This window comes from Eptatretus burgeri, chromosome 4 (genome assembly GCF_056783735.1).
Source record: "Eptatretus burgeri isolate ZD-2024b chromosome 4, Ebu_testis_v1, whole genome shotgun sequence".
Lineage (NCBI taxonomy): Eukaryota > Metazoa > Chordata > Myxini > Myxiniformes > Myxinidae > Eptatretus > Eptatretus burgeri.
In genome coordinates this window covers 73,848,044-73,870,513 of record NC_140964.1, presented here as the reverse complement: position 1 = coordinate 73,870,513, position 22,470 = coordinate 73,848,044, and the positions used below count along the sequence as shown (strand labels likewise).

General features: G+C 43.9%; 1 protein-coding gene across 3 annotated transcripts in view; it reads left to right on the top strand.

Moving 5' to 3' along the window:
* Positions 1 to 22,470, top strand: part of LOC147028351 (collagen alpha-1(XIV) chain-like) — a 236,291-nt gene that overhangs the window by 61,884 nt on the left and 151,937 nt on the right. For all 3 annotated transcript variants that reach the window (XM_085878673.1, XM_085878672.1, XM_085878671.1), the window contains 3 exons: positions 13,625 to 13,897; positions 21,440 to 21,715; positions 22,230 to 22,422. In XM_085878673.1, the coding sequence (XP_085734799.1) occupies positions 13,625 to 13,897; positions 21,440 to 21,715; positions 22,230 to 22,422 (742 nt within the window). The remainder of the gene's footprint in view (positions 1 to 13,624; positions 13,898 to 21,439; positions 21,716 to 22,229; positions 22,423 to 22,470) is intronic.

Here is a 22,470-nt window from a genome sequence, read left to right as displayed (position 1 = left end):
ATATATATATATATATATATATATATATATATATATATATATATATATATATATATATAAATTCAAGCCCTGTTGGGACACTGAATTGATATATATATATATATATATATATATATATATATATATATATATATATATATATATATATATATATGTAAATATAAACCAAGTCAAAAACACCAGGGGGTTGACTCAGCCTGCCATCCTTCTGAGGTTGGCGAAATGAGTACCAGTTGTACTGGGCCCGGTGTATGCCCCGGTTAGAATAGGTGTACCATATCCCTGTGTGTCGTAAGAGGCGACCAGGGTTGCGTCAGGAAGGGCATCCGGCGTAAAAACCTATGCCAAATCATTATGCTGACAACAAAACGAATTTCCACACCGGATCGGTCAAGGCCCTGGTTACCAACGACCACCACCGGTACCGGTGGTCAGCAGGGTACCAGTGGAAATTGTGCTACTGCTGGGCGAAGGAGGAGAAGGAGACGGGGAAGGCGAGTCCGGAGGCAGTGGGAGAAGGGGAAGGGTAGAAGTGTGGAGGTGAGAGTTGGAACTTTGAATGTTGGGACGATGACTGGCAAAGGGCGAGAGTTGGCTGATATGATGGAGAGAAGAAAGGTGGACATACTGTGTGTACAAGAGACCAAGTGGATGGGGAGTAAGGTGAGGAGCATTGGAGGTGGTTTCAAACTGTTCCACCATGGTGTGGATGGGAGGAGAAATGGTGTCGGGGTAATCCTGAAGGAAGATTATGTCAAGAGGGTATTGGAGGTGAGGAGAGTGTCTGACCGAGTGATGAGTGTGAAGTTGGAAATTGAAGGGGTGATGATGAATGTCATCAGTCCATATGCCCCACATATGGGGTGTGAGATGGAATATAAAGAAGATTTCTGGAGTGAGTTAGATGAAATGGTGGAGAGTGTATCCAAGGATGAAAGAGTGGTGATTGGAGCAGATTTCAATGGGCATGTTGGGGAAGGGAATAAAGAGGATGAGGAGGTGATGGGTAGGTACGGTCTCAACAAGAGAAATGTGGAATGGCAAATGGTGGTAGAGTTTGCAAAAAGAATGGAAATGGCAGTGGTAAATACATATTTCAAGAAGAAGGAGGAACACAGGGTGACTTACAAGAGTGGAGGAAAGTGCACACAGGTGGATTACATCTTAAGCAGGAGATGCAACCTGAAAGAGATTAGTGACTGTAAGGTGGTGGCAGGGGAGAGTGTAGCTCGACAGCATCGATCGGTGGTCTGTAGGATGACTTTAGAGGTGAGGTTGAGGAAGAGAGTGAGGGCTGAACCAAGGACCAGATGGTGGAAGCTGAAGGAGGAAGACTGTGGCGTGAAATTTAGGGAGGAGGTGAGACAGGCATTGGATGGTGGTAAAGATGGGTGGGATGATTGGGCAACGACAGCAGAAGTTGTGAGGGAGATAGCTAGGAAGGTACTTGGTGTGACATCTGGACAGAGGAAGGAAGATCAGGAGACTTGGTGGTGGAATGAGGAAGTACAGGAAAGTATAAGGAAGAAGGGGTTGGAGAAAAAGAAGTGGGATAGCCTGAGAGATGAAGAAAGTAGGCAGGAGTACAAGGAGTGGCGGCGAAAGGCAAAAAGAGAGGTGGCAAAGGCCAAGGAAAAGGCATATGACGAGCTGTATGAGAAGTTGGATACAAAAGAAGGGGAAAAGGATTTATACCGATTGGCAAGACAGAGGGACCGAGCTGGGAAGGATGTGCTGCAGGTTAGGGTGATAAAGGACGCAAATGGGAATGTGCTGACGAGCGAGGAGAGTGTGTTGAGAAGGTGGATGGAGTACTTTGAGGAGCTGATGAATGAAGAAAATGAGAGAGAGAGAAGGTTGGAAAAGGTGGAGATAGTGAATCTGGAAGTGGGGTGGATCAGTAAGGATGAAGTGAGGACTGCTATGAAGAAGATGAAAAGTGGAAAGGTGGTTGGCCCAGATGGTATACAAGTGGGGGCATGGAAGTGCTTAAGAGAGATGGCAGTGGGGTTGTTAAACAGATTGTTTAATAAAGTCTTGGAAAGTGAGAGGATGCCGGAGGAGTGGAGATTAAGTGTACTGGTTCCGATTTTCAAGAATAACGGTGATGTGCAGAGCTGTGGAAATCACAGAGGGATAAAGTTGTTCAGCCACACCATGAAGTTGTGGGAAAGAGTGGTGGAAGCGAGGTTGAGAGGAGAGGTGACGATCTGTGAGCAGCAATCTGGGTTTATGCCAGGAAAGAGCACCACTGATGCAATGTTTGCTTTGAGAATGTTGATGGAGAAGTATGGGGAAGGCCAGAAGGAGTTACATTGTGTGTTTGTGGATTTGGAGAAAGCTTATGATAGGGTGCCAAGAGAGGAGTTGTGGCATTGTATGAGGAAGTCGGGAGTGGTGGAGAAGTATGTGAGGATGGTGCAGGATATGTATGAGGACAGTGTGACAGCGGTGAGGTGTGCGGTAGGAATGACGGACCGGTTTAAGGTTAAAGTGGGATTGCACCAAGGATCGACTCTGAGCCCTTTCCTGTTTGCAATGGTGATGGACAGGTTGACGGACGAGATCAGACTGGAGTCCCCATGGACTATGATGTTCGCGGATGACATCATGATCTGTAGGGAGAGTAGGGAGCAGGCTGAGGCGAGCCTCGAGAGGTGGAGGTACGCACTGGAGAGAAGGGGAATGATAGTCAGTCGGAGTAAGACGGAGTACATGTGCGTAAATGAGAGGGAGGGTGGTGGTATGGTGCGGTTGCAAGGAGTTGAGGTGGGGAAGGTGGATTGGTTTAAATACTTGGGATCAACTGTCCAAAGTAACGGAGAATGTGGGAGAGAAGTGATAAAGAGCGTGCAGGCAGGATGGAGTGGGTGGAGAAGAGTTGCAGGAGTGATTTGTGACAGAAGGGTAGCTGCAAGAGTGAAGGGGAAAGTATATAAGACGGTAGTGAGACCAGCTATGTTGTATGGTTTGGAGGCGGTGGCACTAACAAAAAGGCAGGAAGCGGAGCTGGAGGTGGCAGAGTTAAAGATGCTGCGATTCTCGTTGGGAGTGACGAGGATGGATCGGATAAGAAATGAGTATATTAGAGGGACAGCGCAGGTAGGACAGTTTGGAGACAAAGTGAGAGAGGCGAGATTGAGGTGGTTTGGACATGTGCACAGGAGGGAAGCGGAGTATATCGGGAGAAGGATGTTGAAGATGGAGCCACCAGGCAGGAGGAGAAGAGGAAGGCCAAAGAAGAGGTTCATGGATACGGTGAGGGCGGACATGCGGGTGGTTGGAGTGTCAATGGAAGATGTGGATTATAGAGCGAAATGGAGACGGTTGATCCGCTGTGGCGACCCCTAACCGGAGCAAGCCGGAAGAGGAAGAAGAAGATATATATATATATATATATATATATATATATATATATATATATGTATATATATATATTATGTATAATATTATATATATATATGTACATATATGTATAATATTATATATATATACATATATATATATATATATATATATGTATGTATATATATATAATATTATACATATATATGTATATATATATAATATTATACATATATGTACATATATATATATAATATTATACATAATATATACATATATATATATATATGTATATATATATATATATATGTATATATATATATATATATATATATATATATATATATATATGTACATATATATATATATATATATAATATTATACATATAAGGTTTCATATATATATATATATATATATATATATATATATATATATATATATATGTATATATATATATATATATATATATATATATATATATATATATATATATATATATATATATATATATATATATACATATATATATATATATATATATATATATATATATATATATATATATATATATAATATTATACATATATATATATAATATTATACATATATATTATATATTATATATATATATATATATATATATATATATATATATATATATATATACATATATATATATATATATATATATATATACATATATATATATATATATATATATATATATATATATATATATATATATATATATATATATATATATATATATATATATATATATATATATATATATATATATATATATATATATATATATATAAATCAAGGGAGCACACTGACCTTGTGACATGACACTGACATCATGCACATTAAGTGTGCAGCACAAGGCTGCAACATTGCATCATTGGCTGAGGGCACAGCTATGACACTGATGCAATGCTCTCTGCTGGTCAGAGCAGCAATTTGGAATTTGGCCATGGTGCTGGCAATGTCTCGCATACTCTTCACAAAGGACACCATGGGATCTTTAACATGCACCAATAAATGCTGGTAGACAGGACACTCATTTAATGTCCATCCAAGGGATCTGCACACACAGAAATGAATCGCCCTGTCTGTGAAACACCGAGGTGACAGTTTATAGCTTGGTCTGGATTTGAACCCAGGCTAGACAGCCGAGTGGTGAGTGTGCATACCTTTATGCAATCCTGCCAGCCCATTAATGGCAGTAATTCCGTTGAACAGTTGTCACTGATTTTTTTACTTCATGTACCAGACAACACATTGAAATTTCTGCTGTGTATTTGCTATTTTCATTTAGCTATCATCATAGCAACTGTTCACTCAGATCAAGATCAGCCTTCTCCCAATCATCAGCAAGGTTATGGAATCCATCTTCGCTTCAGATATTAAATCCTACCTCTTTTCCAATGGCTTGGTGTCCGATCATCAATTTGCATTCAGAACAGGTCACTCTAACCTGGATATGCTGCTTCTGCTCTCCCATCAATGGATGGAGATCCTCAATGCCAGACGTGAAATCAGAGCCATCTCTCGAGACATATCACATGCTTTTGATATGGTCTTGCACACTGCCCTGCTCACCAAACTCTCTTCCTATGGTATCAATGGACATCTCCAGTCATGGCTCACAGACTTCCTCTCCTGTCACCTCAACATATGGCCTTAAATGGAGTTCTCTCATTCCTTCTTTCTGTCTGGGCTGGAGTTCCTCTCGACAATATTCTGGGCCCTGTTCTTTTTCTGGTCTGCATCAATGATCTCTCTGACTCTGGAAAATCCTCTTTATCTCTTTGCTGATGACTCCACCCTCTGCTATACCATCTGTCATCTCTCAGATCAGCAAACAGCAGCCTTTTCACTCTCTGCAGATCTGGATAAAATCACAAGCAGGTCCAACACTTGGAACATGTCTTTCAACCCTGATAAATTTCAAACACTCACTTTGTCCCTACAAAAGGACCGTCTGGAACCCCGCCCCCCATGCCCCCACCCCAATCTACTTTCTCAACAATCCTCTTGAAGAAGTCCTTTCATTCAAGCTTCTGGGTCTCACTACCTTCAATGATCTTTCATGGGAAAGCCACATTTCCAAGCTGACCTCCAAAGCCAGTCACCGACTGGGCATCTTCTGTCGTGCAAAGTCCTTCCTTGGCATACCTAAGCTCCTGACCACATACAAAGCCTTCGTCCACAGCCTGATGGAGTACTGCTCTCCCCTCCGGGTCGTGCTCCTGCCTCTCAGCTTTCCCGGCTTCATGCTTTGGAAACCAAGGCATATAGGATGATTGGTATCTCTTGTGATGAGGCTGAGTCTTTGTTTCTCTCACTCTCTCACTGCAGGCAGGTTCGTGGTCTCTCTGTCTTCTCCCGTCTCTTCTCCAGCCTCGCCCCCCTGCTCTGTCTGAGATATCCCCCCCCCAATATTTCCTCAGGGTGCTCAAGGTCTGCCAGCAACCCCCTTCTGGTAAAACTACCAAAATCAAGAATCACTGCCCACCAACTCTCAGATCATATCATTCTCCTTTTCATTTCATTCCTCCTTTTCCCGGCCTTTGGAACAAACTCCCACATTTTCTTCAATCCCTCTCTTCCCTCCAGCTACACCTCTTGTATACCCACATCCAAAACACCGATCTTCTCTACCCCCGCTAATCTACCTCAAACCCACCTCCTTCAAATTCTCAGCTTTCCTTCCTGAAAGTTTCTGTCGTGTAAGGACCTGAAAGTCCTTGTAGTCTCCATCTTGTTTACCCTGTATACCCCACCCATCCCTCTCCCTTCCACAGATATCCTCATGTCTCTGTTCCACACTGTTTTTTCCTTCCCTCTCCCACCCCTCTTGTCTTCTGCTCCCCTTGTTTTATGTTCTGCGTGTTTGTTCTCATACGAGACATGACAATGTATACGAAAAAAAGATATTAAAAACACCCCGAAGACCCCAAAAGACCACAAACACCTAAAATACCCCAAAAACCTAAAAGACTTAAAAGACCCAAAAGTTCCCAAAATATCACAAAAGACCCAAAAATCCCAAAGACCCCAAACACCCCCAAACATCTAAAAGACCCAAAAGACCCCAACATATCCCAAAGACTCAAAAGACCTGAAAGACCATAAGACACTGAAAGACCCTGAAGACCAAAGAGACCCAAAAGTCCATAAAAACCCAGAATACCCCAAAGACCTAAAAGACCCAAAATACTCCAAACACCCAAAAGACCCTGATGACCCCAAATACCCCAAATAACAAAAAGACCCCAAAGATCCCAAAAGACCCAAAAGACTCAAACAACCCCAAAATGTGACCTCAGGTCCCAACACCCCCACCCCAACCCACACACAATCCCATGTCCTTGACCCCCTCACACCACACCCAAACTCTGTGCTCCCCTCCCCCTTTCTCCAATCCCTCAAACCCCTCGATCCCAACTCTGTCCCTTCTCTACCCTCCCTCCCCTAAGCCAACTCTGTCATCCCTGCCCCCTTTCTTCTTCAAATCATCAACTGTCCCAAACCCCAAGTACTCAATTCCCCTTGCAACCTCAAGTCCATCCCCCCCCCACTTCCCAACATCTCGATCTCTCTCTTCCAACTCCATGCACCCACACCCCCAACTCTCTGTCCTCCCCTCCCCATTTCTTCCTGTTCTTAACAACGTTCCACAAAATAAAATACACAGGGAACTTTGGTGCATGAGAAGGCCATTCAGCGTATCATGGCTGCGTTGTTCCTGTTCCCATTTAAGAACAATGTTAAAAGTAAATAAAGATGGAACGTTAAATTCACAAGCACTTCCCTCATTCTTCCCTTATCCTTACTATAATTCATGGACTGGTGTTTGTTTGTTTGCTTGTTTGTTTGTAGTGATAGTCCTCCTACAGTTGTGGGCCGATTACATCCAGACTTGCTACATAGGGGCCGCATGACCCCAATTAGTGTATTGGGGTGTTTTTATCTTTGCCGGTGGTCTTGGCCAAAAGAGGGAGGGGGAGGGACAGATGCAAGTTCTCAATGTAAATGTATTTCATGTCGTGCCACCTACAGGTGGGGGAAGATATTACAATCCTCCGCCATTTACAGTGCAGTATTTCTGTCCCCACGTTTTCCAGTGCAGTGAGATGTTTGTAATTATAAGCAGTAGGTATGTTTTTGCTTCATGCACATAACGTCATGGGTTATTTGCCTATATATACCCCGTCCAAATAAAGGTATATGTCAGAAGAACGTGTTGCATGCTTCAAACACGAACACCTATATGGCGGGTACTCTGCTAGTTTAACACAATTAGTTAACTCACAATCACTTGAGATCACGAGATTGTGAATTGGAATTCTTTGGACTCTCACTTCACACCCAGCATCATTTTAATGAGGTAATGAAGAAATACCATGCAATGATGTAAGAATCCCCTCCTGCTGCTTTGAAGAATGGGAAGAAAGGGGTGAAGGGAGGACACAGAGTTTGGGTGGTGGTCGGCATTGAGAGAGGAGTGTTGATGATGCTTGGTGGGGTGAGGGGGGGGCGGTAGAGGTTGAGTACTTTATGTGGGGAGGCCTCCCCGGGGTTTGAAGACTTCACATTGTGAGGGGGTGGCGGGGCTGCATTCGGCAGGGCGGGGGGTTGAGGACTTCACATGATATTTCACTGTTCTTTGCATAATATTGTTGAAGTCAGGTCAGGTATGGGAGCATGTGCCAGAACAGCGCGTCGCTGCGTCCACTTTCCGCCGGTACTCCAGGGGCCTCCGTCTGGCCATCCCCCAGGCAGATGCCAGGCCCATCCCAATCTCCTTGAGATGATGGTCAACCTGCTGCAACCATGAGGCACGTGGTCGGCCCACTGGCCTCCTCCACTCATGAGACTCCCTCGCTGAGAGAATCTGGTGAGCAGGATCAGCGTCAGGAAAACGAGCCACATGTCCATACAGCCGCAGCTGACGCTCACGGACTATGCAGGTAACAAATCTCATCCGAGTCTCTCTCAGCAACCGCTCGTTGGACACAAAATCCGACCAGCGATAGCCAAGGATTCTCCGAAGAGACCTGGTACCAAAGGAATTAAGTCTCCGTCTCAGATCCTTGGTCAAAGTCCAAGTCTCGCACCCATAGAGCAAGACTGGAAGTACCAAGGACCTGAAGACTCGGACTTTCGTCCTCCCGCACAGGTACCGGCAGCGCCACACCCCATGATCCAGTGAATCCATGACTCCCCAGGCCCGACCCAGACGTCTATTGACCTCCGGCTCACAACCTGCGGAGACATGAATATCACTGCCAAGGTAAGTGAATCTATCCACGACCTCAACATCCTCACCACAAACAGACACAGACAGGACAGCAGCATCCAAGATGTCACCGAAAGCCTGGATCTTAGTTTTGACCCAAGAAATCCGTAATCCCAACGGCTCCGACTCCTCATTCAGCACCTCGAGGGCCCCCAAGAGGATGTCTAAAGTCTCCGCAAAGATGACTGCATCATCTGCAAAGTCAAGGTCCGAGATCTTGACATTGCCAAACGATGCACCACAACTTGATCGCTCCGACATCCTCCCAAAAATCCAGTCCATACAAGTGCTGAAAAGTGTGGGGGCAAGTACACATCCCTGACGAACTCCAGTAACAACTGGAAATAAGTCAGAGATGGCACCACCACACTTCACAGCACTCTCAGTACCAGAGTAGAGTTCAGACATCAGATCGATCAGTTTCGGTGGCACCCCACGAAGACCAATAATCCTCCAGAGGACATCCCGATTCACTGAATCGAACGCTTTACAGAGATCAACATAGGCTGCAAGCAGCCCCTGCCGAAACTCTCGTCTGCGTTCGGTGAGGACACGAAGTGCAAGGATATGGTCAATCGTTGACCTCTTTGGTGTAAAGCCTGACTGCTCTGGACGCTGGTGCTCAAGCAGATGGTGGCGAACCCTATCTAGAATTATCCGAGCAAAGACCTTGCCCGGCACTGAGAGCAGCGTCACCCCTCGGTAGTTGTTGCAGTCTTGGCGATCACCCTTCCCTTTCCAGAGAGGGACAACAAGGCCCCTCTTCCAGTCAGTTGGGATGATGCCTGTGTTCCAGGCAGAGCACAAACTGCATGCAACGACACGAGTGCAGCATTTCCACCAGCCTTGAGAAGTTCAGCATGGATGCCACAGATCCCTGGAGCTTTGCCCCGTTTCAACTGGTTCACCGCAGCCCGTGTTTCCACAAGCGATGGTGGACCACAGTTGATTCGAGGGTCAGCAACAGGGATTGTAACACCCTTGACGTCCAACTCGACAGCTGGGGGATCAGCCTGGTACAACCGCTCAAAGTAACCGGCCCAGCGGGCCTTCACTTCAGACTCCTCTGTCAAGAGCCTACCACTCTCTGCTCGAACTGCAGTGCTCCGAGGGATGGGCTTGGATGAACGTAATGTGCGAATTCCCCTGTAAGCGGGACGAGAATCACCTGTCCACAGGTGATGCTCTACCCCCTCACAGATTCCTCGCACATAGGCCTCCTTGTCCACCCTCAGTGCACGTACAGTTTTACGCCTCAGCTCCCTGAACAGCTCAGCTCTGCCATTCAGCCTGGCCCTGCGACTCTGGTCGATGGTATCCAGTGTCCCTTGAGAGACAAAATTCTTCTTTGCCCTGCGGTGAACTCCAAGGCATCCACCGGCAACATCAAGGATGGTGGTCTTGAAGGTGCTCCACAACTCTTCAGGACCCCCCAAAGCACCCAGACCCCCAAGTGTCCACTCAGCCTGTTCGCAAACTCCTCAGCTACTCTCTCATCCCTGAGCTTGGCAACATCCAGCCTAGGCTGGGATGGTACCATTCTCCAGGATTTAAGGTGCAGCTTTAGAGTTGCTACAACAAGCCTGTGGTCAGTATTGAGGAACTGAGCACTCCGGTAGACCCTGCAGTTCTGGATCATCCTCCAACGACCGTCAATGAGGACATGGTCAATCTCCTTTGCCACACCGCCAGCGTTGGAATACCAAGTCCAGCGATGAGCTTGCGGGCGCTGAAACCATGAACCAGCCACCCTAAGTCCATGACTTCTTGCAAAGTCAAGGAACTTAGTGCTATTCTGGTTCATAGTTCCTGACCCATGGGGACCAACACACACCTCATAACCATCCCTATCAGTTCCAGTCGATGCATTGAAATCCCCCAAGACTAGAAGTGTATCTCGTCTGGGGCACTGATCAACCACAGACTCGAGTGTGGCGTAGAATGCATCCTTCACGGTGAGATCACTCGCCTCAGTCGGAGCATAAACAGAGACCAGGGAAATGACACCCAAGGAGTGACGAATCCTTAATCTCATAATACGCTCGTTGACCGGTGTTACCTCAATTATCATTGGGGTCAGCTTATTGGACACAGCTACAGCAACTCCTTGGGTATGGTAACCATCAGAGCGACCAGACCAATAGTAGGTGTAACCACCCACCATTATCTCGCCGCAATCCGGTCTCCGAACCTCAGAGAGAGCTGCAATCCCGATGTCCAAACGCTTGAGCTCAGATGATAACAGAGACAGGTGATCATCCTCTCTTAGGGATAGGACATTCCAGGCACCCACCCGAAGGGACCGCCTCAGGTTAACCCAAGGAGACCGCCGTCTGGTGGACGACACCTCAGCACCACTCCGACACACTCTCCCGCAATCTGACCCAGGGATGTTACCCCGTGGTTTCCTTCCTATCAAAGATTGGGGGTCCCGAAGGCTTTGCCCCAATCCCGTCATCCGGTGAGCTGCCCTGCGAAGGGAAGCTGCACAGGAGGTACTCCCACGGAGTGGGTTTTCAGATTTTTTTGCGTTTTTGCGTTTTGCGGAATGAAGGGTTTTACGGTGGCCGGAGTGCAAATCCTGCCACCAACCTCCTAATAAGAAGTAACCCAACTGCAGGAGGACGTCCGCAGACACAGTTGGGCACTAGATATGGATGGCCGTTGGCTCACAAGGAGCTCCTCCGCCCTTTGACAGGTTTTGTTTTTAATCCTGCTGGGTGTCCATATCCAAACACCCTCCTCACCAGAAAACCTGGTGGGGGAGACGGTTTAGTCGCCGACAACCCGACCATGGAACAGGTTAGTACAGGTTTACATGGTACCTGTAGCAGGTCACAGATCGAACCTGACCTGACGTTGAAGTCGTATTTTACATAAAGTGGAATTTCTGCGATTACCTGCTAGTTTTCAATAATCTGACAAGATCCCTGAAGAAAGAAATGTTTTATGACCTACTCCTGCACTTGATAACCCTTAGATGTATCAGCACTCTTTCTGGATGTATGGTTGCTTGAAATGGCTGGCATAACTCTGCATCGGTCAATATGGTTTTAAAAAACCCGCAAATAAAGCAGACAAATTGGACATGATGGACAGTTTTTGATTTGTCTGCTTAGCATTGTCGTCTGGACCCATAGGTCATGAAGCTGGGAACTGAGGTTCAAATCCCATGTATAACATGTTGATTTGTCTCTTGTTAAATCTCCTTGTAAATCATGCAAAAACACTATTGTCTCCTCTTAAGTAATGTCTTTGTCCTGCATGCGACTTCCGTCCAATCTACACACTGAGTTTTGGATCACTGTGGAGAAAAGAATCCAGTTTTACTTTTTGCAACTCAGGATTACTTGAGACAGGGACAAAATGGCTGCCGCCACTCACTGATGTTAAATTATAGGAATGTGCAAACTGCGAGTGGGCCATTATATTGCCATGAAAAGGTCTTTAATGACAATCCTATTGGTGCATTGTTTTGCTTCGGTCTATTGTGGCACGCTGTACAAACAAATTACCATTTTGTCTCACTGTTCTGCCATCTGAATTAATTCCAAATAAATCTTCCACTACATGCAGCAATCGTAGACATTGTGGAATAAATAAATAATTATTTGATGGAATTCCATGGTCTGGACCATATTACTGCGCAGTCCACATGTTTGGAACAAATGGCATTTTTGAAGTCCCCCTCCAAGCCGGATGCGCACGGTGACTGCGATTCTAAAAAGATGAGCTTCTGGCTGCTGCAAGAAGCTCATGCTTGTTTTATTTATGCACACTTAAAAACTTAAATCTCACAGCTCTTTTAACTTTTATCACAGGTTAGCTTCCCGATTGGCACAGAGCTCTTCACCATTGTCCTACAATTGATTTTCAGTAAGAACATCACCTCCCTTTCAATTGGGAAAATGCAATCAACTCATAAGGACTTGTTCACAAGTCACTTTCGCATTTCAAATCGCAAGTTTCACTTGTAAACCATTTATTATATCCACTTATATAATGCCCAGGAAGCGGCACCGCTTGAGCTGTTCCATTTGTTGAACTGCAATTGTTACTAATCAGTAAGCATGGGTACTTTCCTTGAAACGTCGAAAGATTTCATCGATTATGGTATGATGACGTATTTGGACATTCGGATCATAATACTTGCAGAGCAGGCATGCATCCAAGCAGTCGACACGTTGATGCTGATGGAGATGTTTCAGTTAATGAAGGGTATAGACAGAATAAAAAATAAGTGCAGAAAAGTTGTTCAGCAGAATAGACAGTGACAGGACCAAGTGCCACAGCCTGAGAGTGGAGAAAAGGGGAGTTAAGACGGTAGTAAGGCAGGGGTCTTTCTCTCGGAGAGTAGCTAATGCATGGAATGGTCTCCATGGAAAGGTGTGGCAGCAGAAACAGTATATAGGTTTAAGCTGGAATTGCATAGGTACCGAAAAGCATTGGGGATATAGGGGTATATAGCTGGGTAAATGCATGCGTGCATCATGATTGTGATATCTGTAAGAGGGTCTCATGAAAAAAATGAATGTTCCGTCAGTGTTTATTTATTCCCTCAACTATTACCCTATCGAAATTCCCAACACCCTCCCATTCCCCCCAAAGCATGTCTACCGATACATTGATGGCAATAATTACAATGATCTAGATTGTCATAATATAGGAAGTACTGTTTTGGGCACTTCCATAAGTAAATTGTAATTGCAATCCTACAGGTTTGTTCTTGTCTAAGAGACATAACCTCCAGCTTCATCGCATCACCTGTCCAATGGAGAGCTAAAGTTTGATTTGATGTTCGAGCTCTGGTCGTTGCTAAGTGCCCTGGGCAAACTCATTCACCTTGAATAGCCTTTTATCTAATTAGGTGTTTGCCTTCAAAGTGTATACACTTAAATAAATTCATTTTTGAGTTGAGCAAGTGCATGAAGCTAAAATTTGTGATTTATTGATACGTTCTTGTTTCCAGAAATGAGTGCGGTGGGAGACATTGAGATAACGGAGGTAACGGATCATGAGGCTGTCGTGTCGTGGCTCGTGGCGAAAGGGAAGACATTGGGGTACCATCTTCTCTTCCTCTCCGAGAGTGGAGACCAGGCAGGAGAGCTGCTGGTGCAGCCGGGCGAAGGGACGAGAGGCCGGCTGACTGGCCTTCTGCCCAGTACGGCCTATCGCGTGCTCGTATATGGACTGTATAACTCGGGTTTCGGACCTCCTCGCGTGGCTCACTTCACTACAGAAGGTGAGGATGATAATATTTAAGTATGGTAATTAACATGATGGAAAACAATGGTTTTCACTCCCTAAACTTCGGCTGCGCATGCACAAGGGCTGCAATTGTAAAAGTTAACATGCATTGCCAAACTGTTCAATAGGCACCCCTGATACTCCATATTGAGCAGCATGTTGCTCTTGCTTTCAATAATATACAGTATGGCAAAAATGTTTCAGAAGGTCAGTACTCACAAAATGGCTAAAATGCACAAAATTACATCCAGCCAAAGGAATCAATGATCTGCACTTTTTGAAAGTGATGTGTCACAACTACTCTGTTGCTCGAGTTGGTGGGAGATGTAATGTATGTTTTCACTGAACAAGCCAGTGGAGCTCACTGCATCACAGGAATTTAATCACTGTGGACTCATCCATGTACAACGTCACACACAGGGAGTGGGGTGGGGTGGGGGACTTGTGGGGGTTGGCTCACCGTTATGGAGGATTGTGAAGGAATGGGGAGTAGTTTTCTCAAAAAGCATTATATAATTATTGAGGAGGGACTTGGAGTGGGGTTGACGCACTGCAATCAGGAGGTGCGAGGTGGTTTATTTTGGGTTGCCAAAGTATGTTTAGTATTACATGGCCGGTCCCTATTTGTACAGGTATTCTACGGTATTTTGAAACGTTTTTTTCTTCACAAGTCACTTGTTTCAGATAATGAAGGGGAGGATGAGCAATACAATAATTTCATTGTCTTTTTGGAGATTCGTTCATGGTTGACATTTAAATTTTTTGCTTTGACAGGTTAATACCATGCTTAACACCTCCAAAGTGTTCCATACTGGGCAAGGCAGATTCATCGTGAAAACATTTGCTAATCACCCAGCAAGTAGATCTCCATCGGACCTTTGTTGCCCGAACAGCGGAAATTGTGTTGGGCCAACGTTTATTCCAGACTCGGTGGCGGAATGGTTTGAGCATCTGCTCTGAGTCTGGGAGGACGGTGATTCGAACCCCGGCCAAGCCACATGAAAAGACTTTAAAAATGGTCCGTTCTGCTTCCTTGCTTGATGCTCAGCATTTTAAACGATACAGCACAACCGAACAACCATATATTCCTTGCAAGGGAACATTTATTGGTATCGATTATTATTGATCAAACATTTATCCATTATCCCAACATTGACCGAAAGTCGTCATTGTCCAGAGGCCAATGTGGAACCAACATTAGCAATGCGCGTATGACCAACTGTGCCGATGACAATCCAAGCCCAAAAGTTACGGAATCTAACATCACCGGTGCCAGCTGGGTGCCCAATAATGTGAAATATTAAATATATTTTCCTGTTTTTCACTGAAGCGGAATAAATTCATTTAAGCTTTTCCTGGTGCAGACATGCAATCTTGTTTTATATATTTATCTCAAGACAAAGTTATTATCCTGCCACTGAGGGTGGATGGAAGCTTTGTCTTCACCCCTGTTTGTCTGTTTTTGTTTGTTTGTTTATCTGTGAGCAGAATATCTCAAAAGGTTTAGGATGGATTTGGACAAAATTTGGTGGACAAGTTGAGTGTATGACAAGGACGAATTGATTAAGATTTTGGTGAACATCCAAATCCGCATCTGGATACTGGAATTTTTAAAGGAATTCTTCATCATCGCCAGATAGGGCCAAAAATGACATCATGCACGAATTTTGAAAACGTTGGAGACCGATTTTAATGAAACTTGGTGGATGATTTGGGTAGGTGACAAGAACAAGCCCATTAGATTTAGGTCGAGGTCCGGATGCAGACCCGGCCTATCAGTGGGCTACAAAACGTAAACTGATCAGCCTGGCATAGGTGTGAGCCCTGTCAAGGGCCATTCTAGTTTATTCAATGTGGTGGTGATAACTCACATACTCTTTGCGATAGATGCCGTGGGATCTTCATCATCCACCAACTAATGCCAGAATACAGGACACCCAGTTTAACATCCAACTGTGGGACAACACACAAATTCATTTCTTGCCCTGTATGTCAAACACCAGGGTGACAGTTCAGAGCTGTGTTGAGATTCAAACCCAGGCAAGACAGCTCATCGGTAAGTCGGCACCTCTCAGCTATCCTGTATGGCTGTCTTTTCTGAACTCGCTTCTAGGTAACACTGAAGCCAAATTAAACGAGAGAGTTCATAAAACACCTTACCCTATGCTGTTTTGAGAAGCAAGGACATGGGCGGGGTTTAAAGTGGCAAATTTGATTGGTTGTGATGACATCATATTTTGTCCGAACGTAATATTTTGTCATAATATTTTGTCCAAATACTGTTGAACAGAAGGGCTTTGAAAGTGCAAAAAAGCGATTTGTGTTCAAGTATATAATTCAATTGAAATAAAATAAACATTCTGGAAGTTTACTACCATTGACACAGCCTCTTTTACACCACCTTATTTAATACATTACATTAGTTATTCGTGCCTGTTGTTTGTGTACTTTATGACGTACCTAAAAAATCGTAAGTTTTCTGTTTGGAATGATTTTCTATTTGTTTGACTACCATACAGGCAGAGTTAAAAAAAAAATTTTTATTTCACTCCTCACTGGTCATGCCCAATCAGTACAAATTCAGTCAAAGTGCTACTAAACTACAGGTTCATCTTCCGATTAATATTCAAATTATATAATTCAATCGAAATGAAGTTGATCCTCGATCATAAACTGACATTTGTAGACAGAAAGACAGACATACAGAAGTGAGCCAATTGCTTAGCCCACATTTTACTTCGTGGGTGTTTGGTAATGATATTTTATATGACGTCACGACTCTCATTAAAGGTTCATTGAAGAGGGTGCTGCCAATTTTAATCACTTAAATCCTTGACTTTTCTATGGTTTTGTCCCTGTCTGGACTTATGAGGCTTTTTCAGCCTTTAATACTTCGTTACACATTTCATCTATTTGATGGAGTTTAATCATTTGGTAACTTTATACAGCTGCTCGTTACACCCTCGTGACTTCTGGTGACGGGTCGAGTCTTTGTTGTGAGCACCCCATCCAGGATAGTGATGCTGATGCCACTTAAATATGACCCAGGGCCCCTAAGTACACGCACCAAGTGTGGTCGATATTGACCAATAAACATCTGAGGAGTAGGCAAACAAACAATTGACTGTTCTTGTTTTATAGGACTATTGCTTTTATCTCTCATATTCGTTTTGACATCAATATCAACAATATTAATATTACTGTAGTTATTTCCATAAGTTATCTGAGTTAAGACTTCATGAACTTTTAAAATCTATACGAATAAATGTCTGTTGTGCGCGTGTGCATACGTGTGCGTGCGTCACTATGCCTGTGTGGTGTCTATGTGTCTTCTCCATAACTCCAAAACCATGAAGCCTAGCAGCCTGAAACCTTGCATGCATATTAATAAAACTCGAAGGAAGTGCACAACTGAAAATTGGGTGTTTGGGTTAATTAAAACACCCCTTTTCAAGATAATTAATGGCTTTATTTAATTATATCATTTATCAGGTACATCACCGGTCACCACTCTCTAATGTGAGCATTCATAACCCATAACCCTGACCCATAAGGTCACCATAAGCCATAACCCTGACATCGAGGTCTGTAGGCATATCCTGGGTAACCTCGCTGGGGTCTGAAGCCGCCATGTTTTTGGCCTGTTCATCGATGCCTTGATTTGGAACAGACTGCAACGATTTCTTCATGATGAAGTTTTTATTCACTTTCCTCACTCATGTTATCGAATGCCTGTTCATCAGCACTGAATTGCTGTTTCCATCACTTTTCTAAGTACCATTGTTTTAAAATTAGGAGCTTGGAGCAATTTCATGCAGATGATGCAATTTTATACGATCTACTCTCATATACCAATTAAAGTATATCATTGAAATATTATTTCGGCTTTGAGGATCGGATATCATCTGGACTATCATCTGAAATAACGAATCTTATAACTAAGCCTATATACCTATTTATACTTTAAGGAAGCATGGTCCCTCCTTCTCCATATATAGACAAGAAAATGTGAATATATACAAAAAAAAAATTTCCAAAGCATTAAACTTCTCTTTTTCTCCTGTTTGGAGAATTATATTGAGTGAACAAAAGGTTTAGGAATGTGGCAAAATTAACCAGCTTCATTGAGCTATATGATTTAATGCATTCACTGCTTGACATCGCACCCTGTCTCCCAGAGGGACTGCTTATCCATAGTGTCTGCCAGATCTGTGTCTATATTTTCGGAGGTTTTGCAAAGTGCTCCACAGGGAATCAAAGCAAATCTGGTGAAAATCCAAGTTTTTCAAAAAAAACGTGATAACGATTGCGCGGACCGCGAACCGATGTGCCACGTGACGCTTGCACAGATGAGCAGGCAACGTGGCGGATTATCTGCAATATTTATTTCACGGACGATGACCTTTTGTGATGTCTTCAGGGTTGTTCTACGTTAAACAGCAACTCTTCTGTGGATAAAGTCTTTATTTGAACGAATTAATTTTACTTCTTTAACTGCTCCATCATCCTGAGTGAGTGGTTCGTGCTCCATCATCCTGAGTGAGTGGTTCGTGCTCCATCATCCCGAGTGAGTGGTTTGTGCTCCGTCATCCTGAGTGAGTGGTTTGTGCTCCGTCATCCTGAGTGAGTGGTTCGTGCTCCATCATCCCGAGTGAGTGGTTTGTGCTCCATCATCCTGATTGAGTGGTTCATACTCCGTCATCCTGAGTGAGTGGTTCATGTTCTGTCATTCTGAGCGAGTTGTTGTGAAATAACACCCGATTTCTGAGCTGTTTGCCTTTTTTCGTGTTTTCTAAATTACTGAGCCAAATTCCACCAATCACACACAGCTGTTTCTATAGATTAATGTTTGTGAGCATAACCTTGAAATGTCTGTGTAAATGCAAGGTTGTTTTTGGTGAAAGTTACACATGGTTTTTTGGTTGTGTACAGTAATCAGTACTCCAGTACATTTACGTACTGTAGTCAGTAATCACACTGACTCCAACCTGCCGATTCCCCCCAAAATTGGCGATATTGGCAAAGCACTCGTGTGTGTGTGTGTGTGTGTGTGTGTGTGTGTGTGTGTGTGTGTGTGTGTGTGTGTGTGTGTGTGTGTGTGTGTGTGTGTGTGTGTGTGTGTGTGTGTGTGTGTGTGTGTGTTGTTCATAAAGCATAACATATTCTTTCTGCCAACTCCCCTACCCCCACGCCTCTCTTTCTTTGTCCCATCCTCGCTTTACCTCCTCCCCCCCCCCCCCCAATGCAGTGCAGCACTGTCCTCCCATCTCTCTCTCTCTCTCTCTCTCTCTCTCTCTCTCTCTCTCTCTCTCTCTCTCTCTCTCTCTCTCTCTCTCTCTCTCTCTCTCTCTCTCTCTCTCTCTCTCTCTCTCTCTCTCTCTCTCTCTCTCTATATATATATATATATATATATATATATATATATATATATATATATATATATATGTATATATATATGTATATATATATGTATATATATATATATATATATATATATATATATATATATATATATATATATATATGTATATCTGTGTCTGGGTGGGGTTTGTTTCCAGACATGTCTGGATAGGAGTTTGTCTCCAGACGTGTCCGGGTGGTGTTTATGTCCGGACGGGAGCTTATCTCCGGACGTATCCAGATGGGAGTTTTCCTCTGAAAAGCTTGGCTCTGGATGCATCCAGTCGGTGTTTTTCTCCGAATGTGTCCGGGTGGTGTTTGTCTCGAGGCAGCTTGGCTCAGGACGCATCCGGGAGGTGTTTTTCTCTGAACGTGTCTGGGTGGTATTTATGTCCGGACGGGAATTTGTCTCCGAAGGTGTCTGGAAAGGAGTTAGTCTGCAGACGTGTCCGTACTGGAGTTCGTATCCAGACATGTCCAGATAGAAGTTCATTTCTGGACATGTCTGGATGGGAGTTCGTCTCCGGATGTGTCTGGATGGGAGCTTTTCTCTGGATGTGTCCGAGCAGTGTTTGTCTCCGGATAGTTTGGCTCTGGATGCATCAAGGTGGTGTTTGTCTCTGAACATGTCCGGGCGGTGTTTGTGTCCAGGCGGTGTTTGCCTCCAGGCATTATTTATTGTATGACCAGTAGAAAATTGATTTCAGACATTATTTTGTTTCCATCTTCACTGTTATTCTATGCAGAAGAATTTTGATGAGACAGTATGAATCTGAATTAATGCTCCACCGCATATCTGCCTCCCTTCCTCTCACCTCTCATTGCCTTCCCTCCCCCAACCCCCTCATTTTCCCTCCCTCCTCACTGCCAACCCCTCTTCACTCTCCCTTCCTCTTCTGTCTTTCCCCCTGTACCTCCTCCCTCTCCCCCCTCTCTTTTTCTCCCCTCTCAGTATTCCCATCAGCGAAGTGACGGATGGTATTTGCTAGTTATAAATAACTTGAATTTTTTTTAATAATTTCACGAGAACTTCATCGATTTAAGCGATAGACCTAAACGCTACGACCCATTAGATTCTTCACCACCGAGAGATCAGGCTAAAAACGATATACTGAATAGCATGATATCTCGTTTGGGTGGTGGACTTGGAATCTTAGGGTCCTGAGTTCAAATCCCGCTCAGCCGTTGAATTAATACCAGGTGGGGTTGACTCAGCATGTCATCCTTCTGAGGTCAGCAAACTGAGTACTCGCTTGCTGGGATGATTGAGTCATTCCAGTATCCTGCTTGGGAGTGGCAACCTGTTCAGGATTGTGCCCAATAGCCCAGGAGACTGCTTCAGCAGCACCAACGCTCTGTATAGAGTATGGTTCCAATGGATTTGGATTTGGATTGGATGATCTCTCAAAACATTGTGGACAAGTTGTGACAAAACTAGGTGGATGATTTGCATCGGTGACAAGAACAAGCCGATTAGATTTTTGTTCAGGTCCGAATCCAGATCAGCCTATCAATGGGATACAAACCATAAACTGTTCAATCTGGTGGATGTACGTGCTGTACCAAGTGCTGTTCTAGTTGTTCATACAGTGTGTAGATTTCCACTTCCTGGTATTTTTGACATCCAACACTCATGTTCGATGACTCTATACAAGACTGCTTGCAGGTGTGAACGATTTCCATTGTTGTTTATTTCTTGAAATTTGACAAACTTTAGTGACCCTCCTGGGAGTGGTGATCAGCTCGGTGCCTTGCGTTCCTCGATCATTTACTCTTGGCACGTGAAAGCAAACTTGTTGTGTAAGCATATCTTTAAACCTCATTCACTTCCTGGTGTTAACATAATTACATCAGTTATTGATGTTTTCCAACTCTAGTTTAGTTGAAAACACATCATAAGATAACGATATTTGAATATTAATCACATGTACGATAGTTTGAATAACCTGTGAACATTTAATCAGGAAAGGAAAGTAGGGGGCCTTAAACAATATTTTGAAATCGATAGTTAACTCAAGCCTGAAATGGTGTATGTGTGACAAAAGAAACAACATGATCCTGTCTTTGTTTTGTTTTCTTATATGAGAGAACAGAGTTTTGAAACCCTTGCCTTTGTTCTGGTCGTTTTGGTGTGCAGCCATATCAGACTCCAAAAACTTGAGAGTTTCTCGACGAACCCCTTCAAGTTTCCGTATTGCCTGGAGGCCTGCAGCTGGCTTGGTTGAAGCCTATCGGGTATCATACCGGCCACTTGCGGGTCCAGGACGGGCATTGAGCTTGCGGTTGCCTGCTGATGCTACGAGGGTGACATTGCGCCGCTTGAGGCAAAACACCCAGTACGATCTGTCTGTGTATCCTGTACTAAGGACTGGAGAGGGGCAGCCAGCAAAGGGCCATGGATCTACATTACAGGGTGAGTAGGAAATTGCATATTTTCTTAATCAATTTCTTCATCAAAATAAGGAAGAACAAGCATTACATTTTTTTAATTCCAAAATACTGGCCAAATTGATCGAGTTATCTTTCCCTATGCTCTTGAATAATCAATTAACCCACACAGGTCTGAAAACCCTTTTTACCTCATATTCATTAAACTTTAGTCCAACTTGGAGAATAATTCACCTATCGCCTGGAAAACTATATTTACATAGTTGTTTTATATACCCCCCCGCAGCCCTGATGGAAGAAATGCCTATTGCAATCAAATGTACCTTTGTAACCCATAATAATTATTGAGACCATTTCCCCATTTTTATCTATCTCTCTCTCTCTATCTCTATCTCTCTCTCTATCTCTATCTCTATCTCTATCTCTATTTCTATCTTTTTCTCTATCTCTATCTCTCTCTCTCTCTCTCTCTCTCTCTCTCTCTCTCTCTCTCTCTCTCTCTCTCTCTCTCTCTCTATCTCTATCTCTCTCTCTCTCAGCTGCAAATTACCGTCCTCCTCGAGACCTGCGCATTGTTGAGCAGAGCTCCAAGAGCATGCACCTCAGCTGGCGAGCACCTCCCGGACGTATAAAGGCCTTCCGCATTGCCTACTGGCCAGAAGGAGAGGAGGACCACCCACAGGAGCAAGTTGTTGGGCCGCAGGATGCCACCACTGTGTTGGATGACCTCAAGTAATGATTTGTAGGCCTTTAACTTGAAGAAAGGTGCTCCTACTTGAA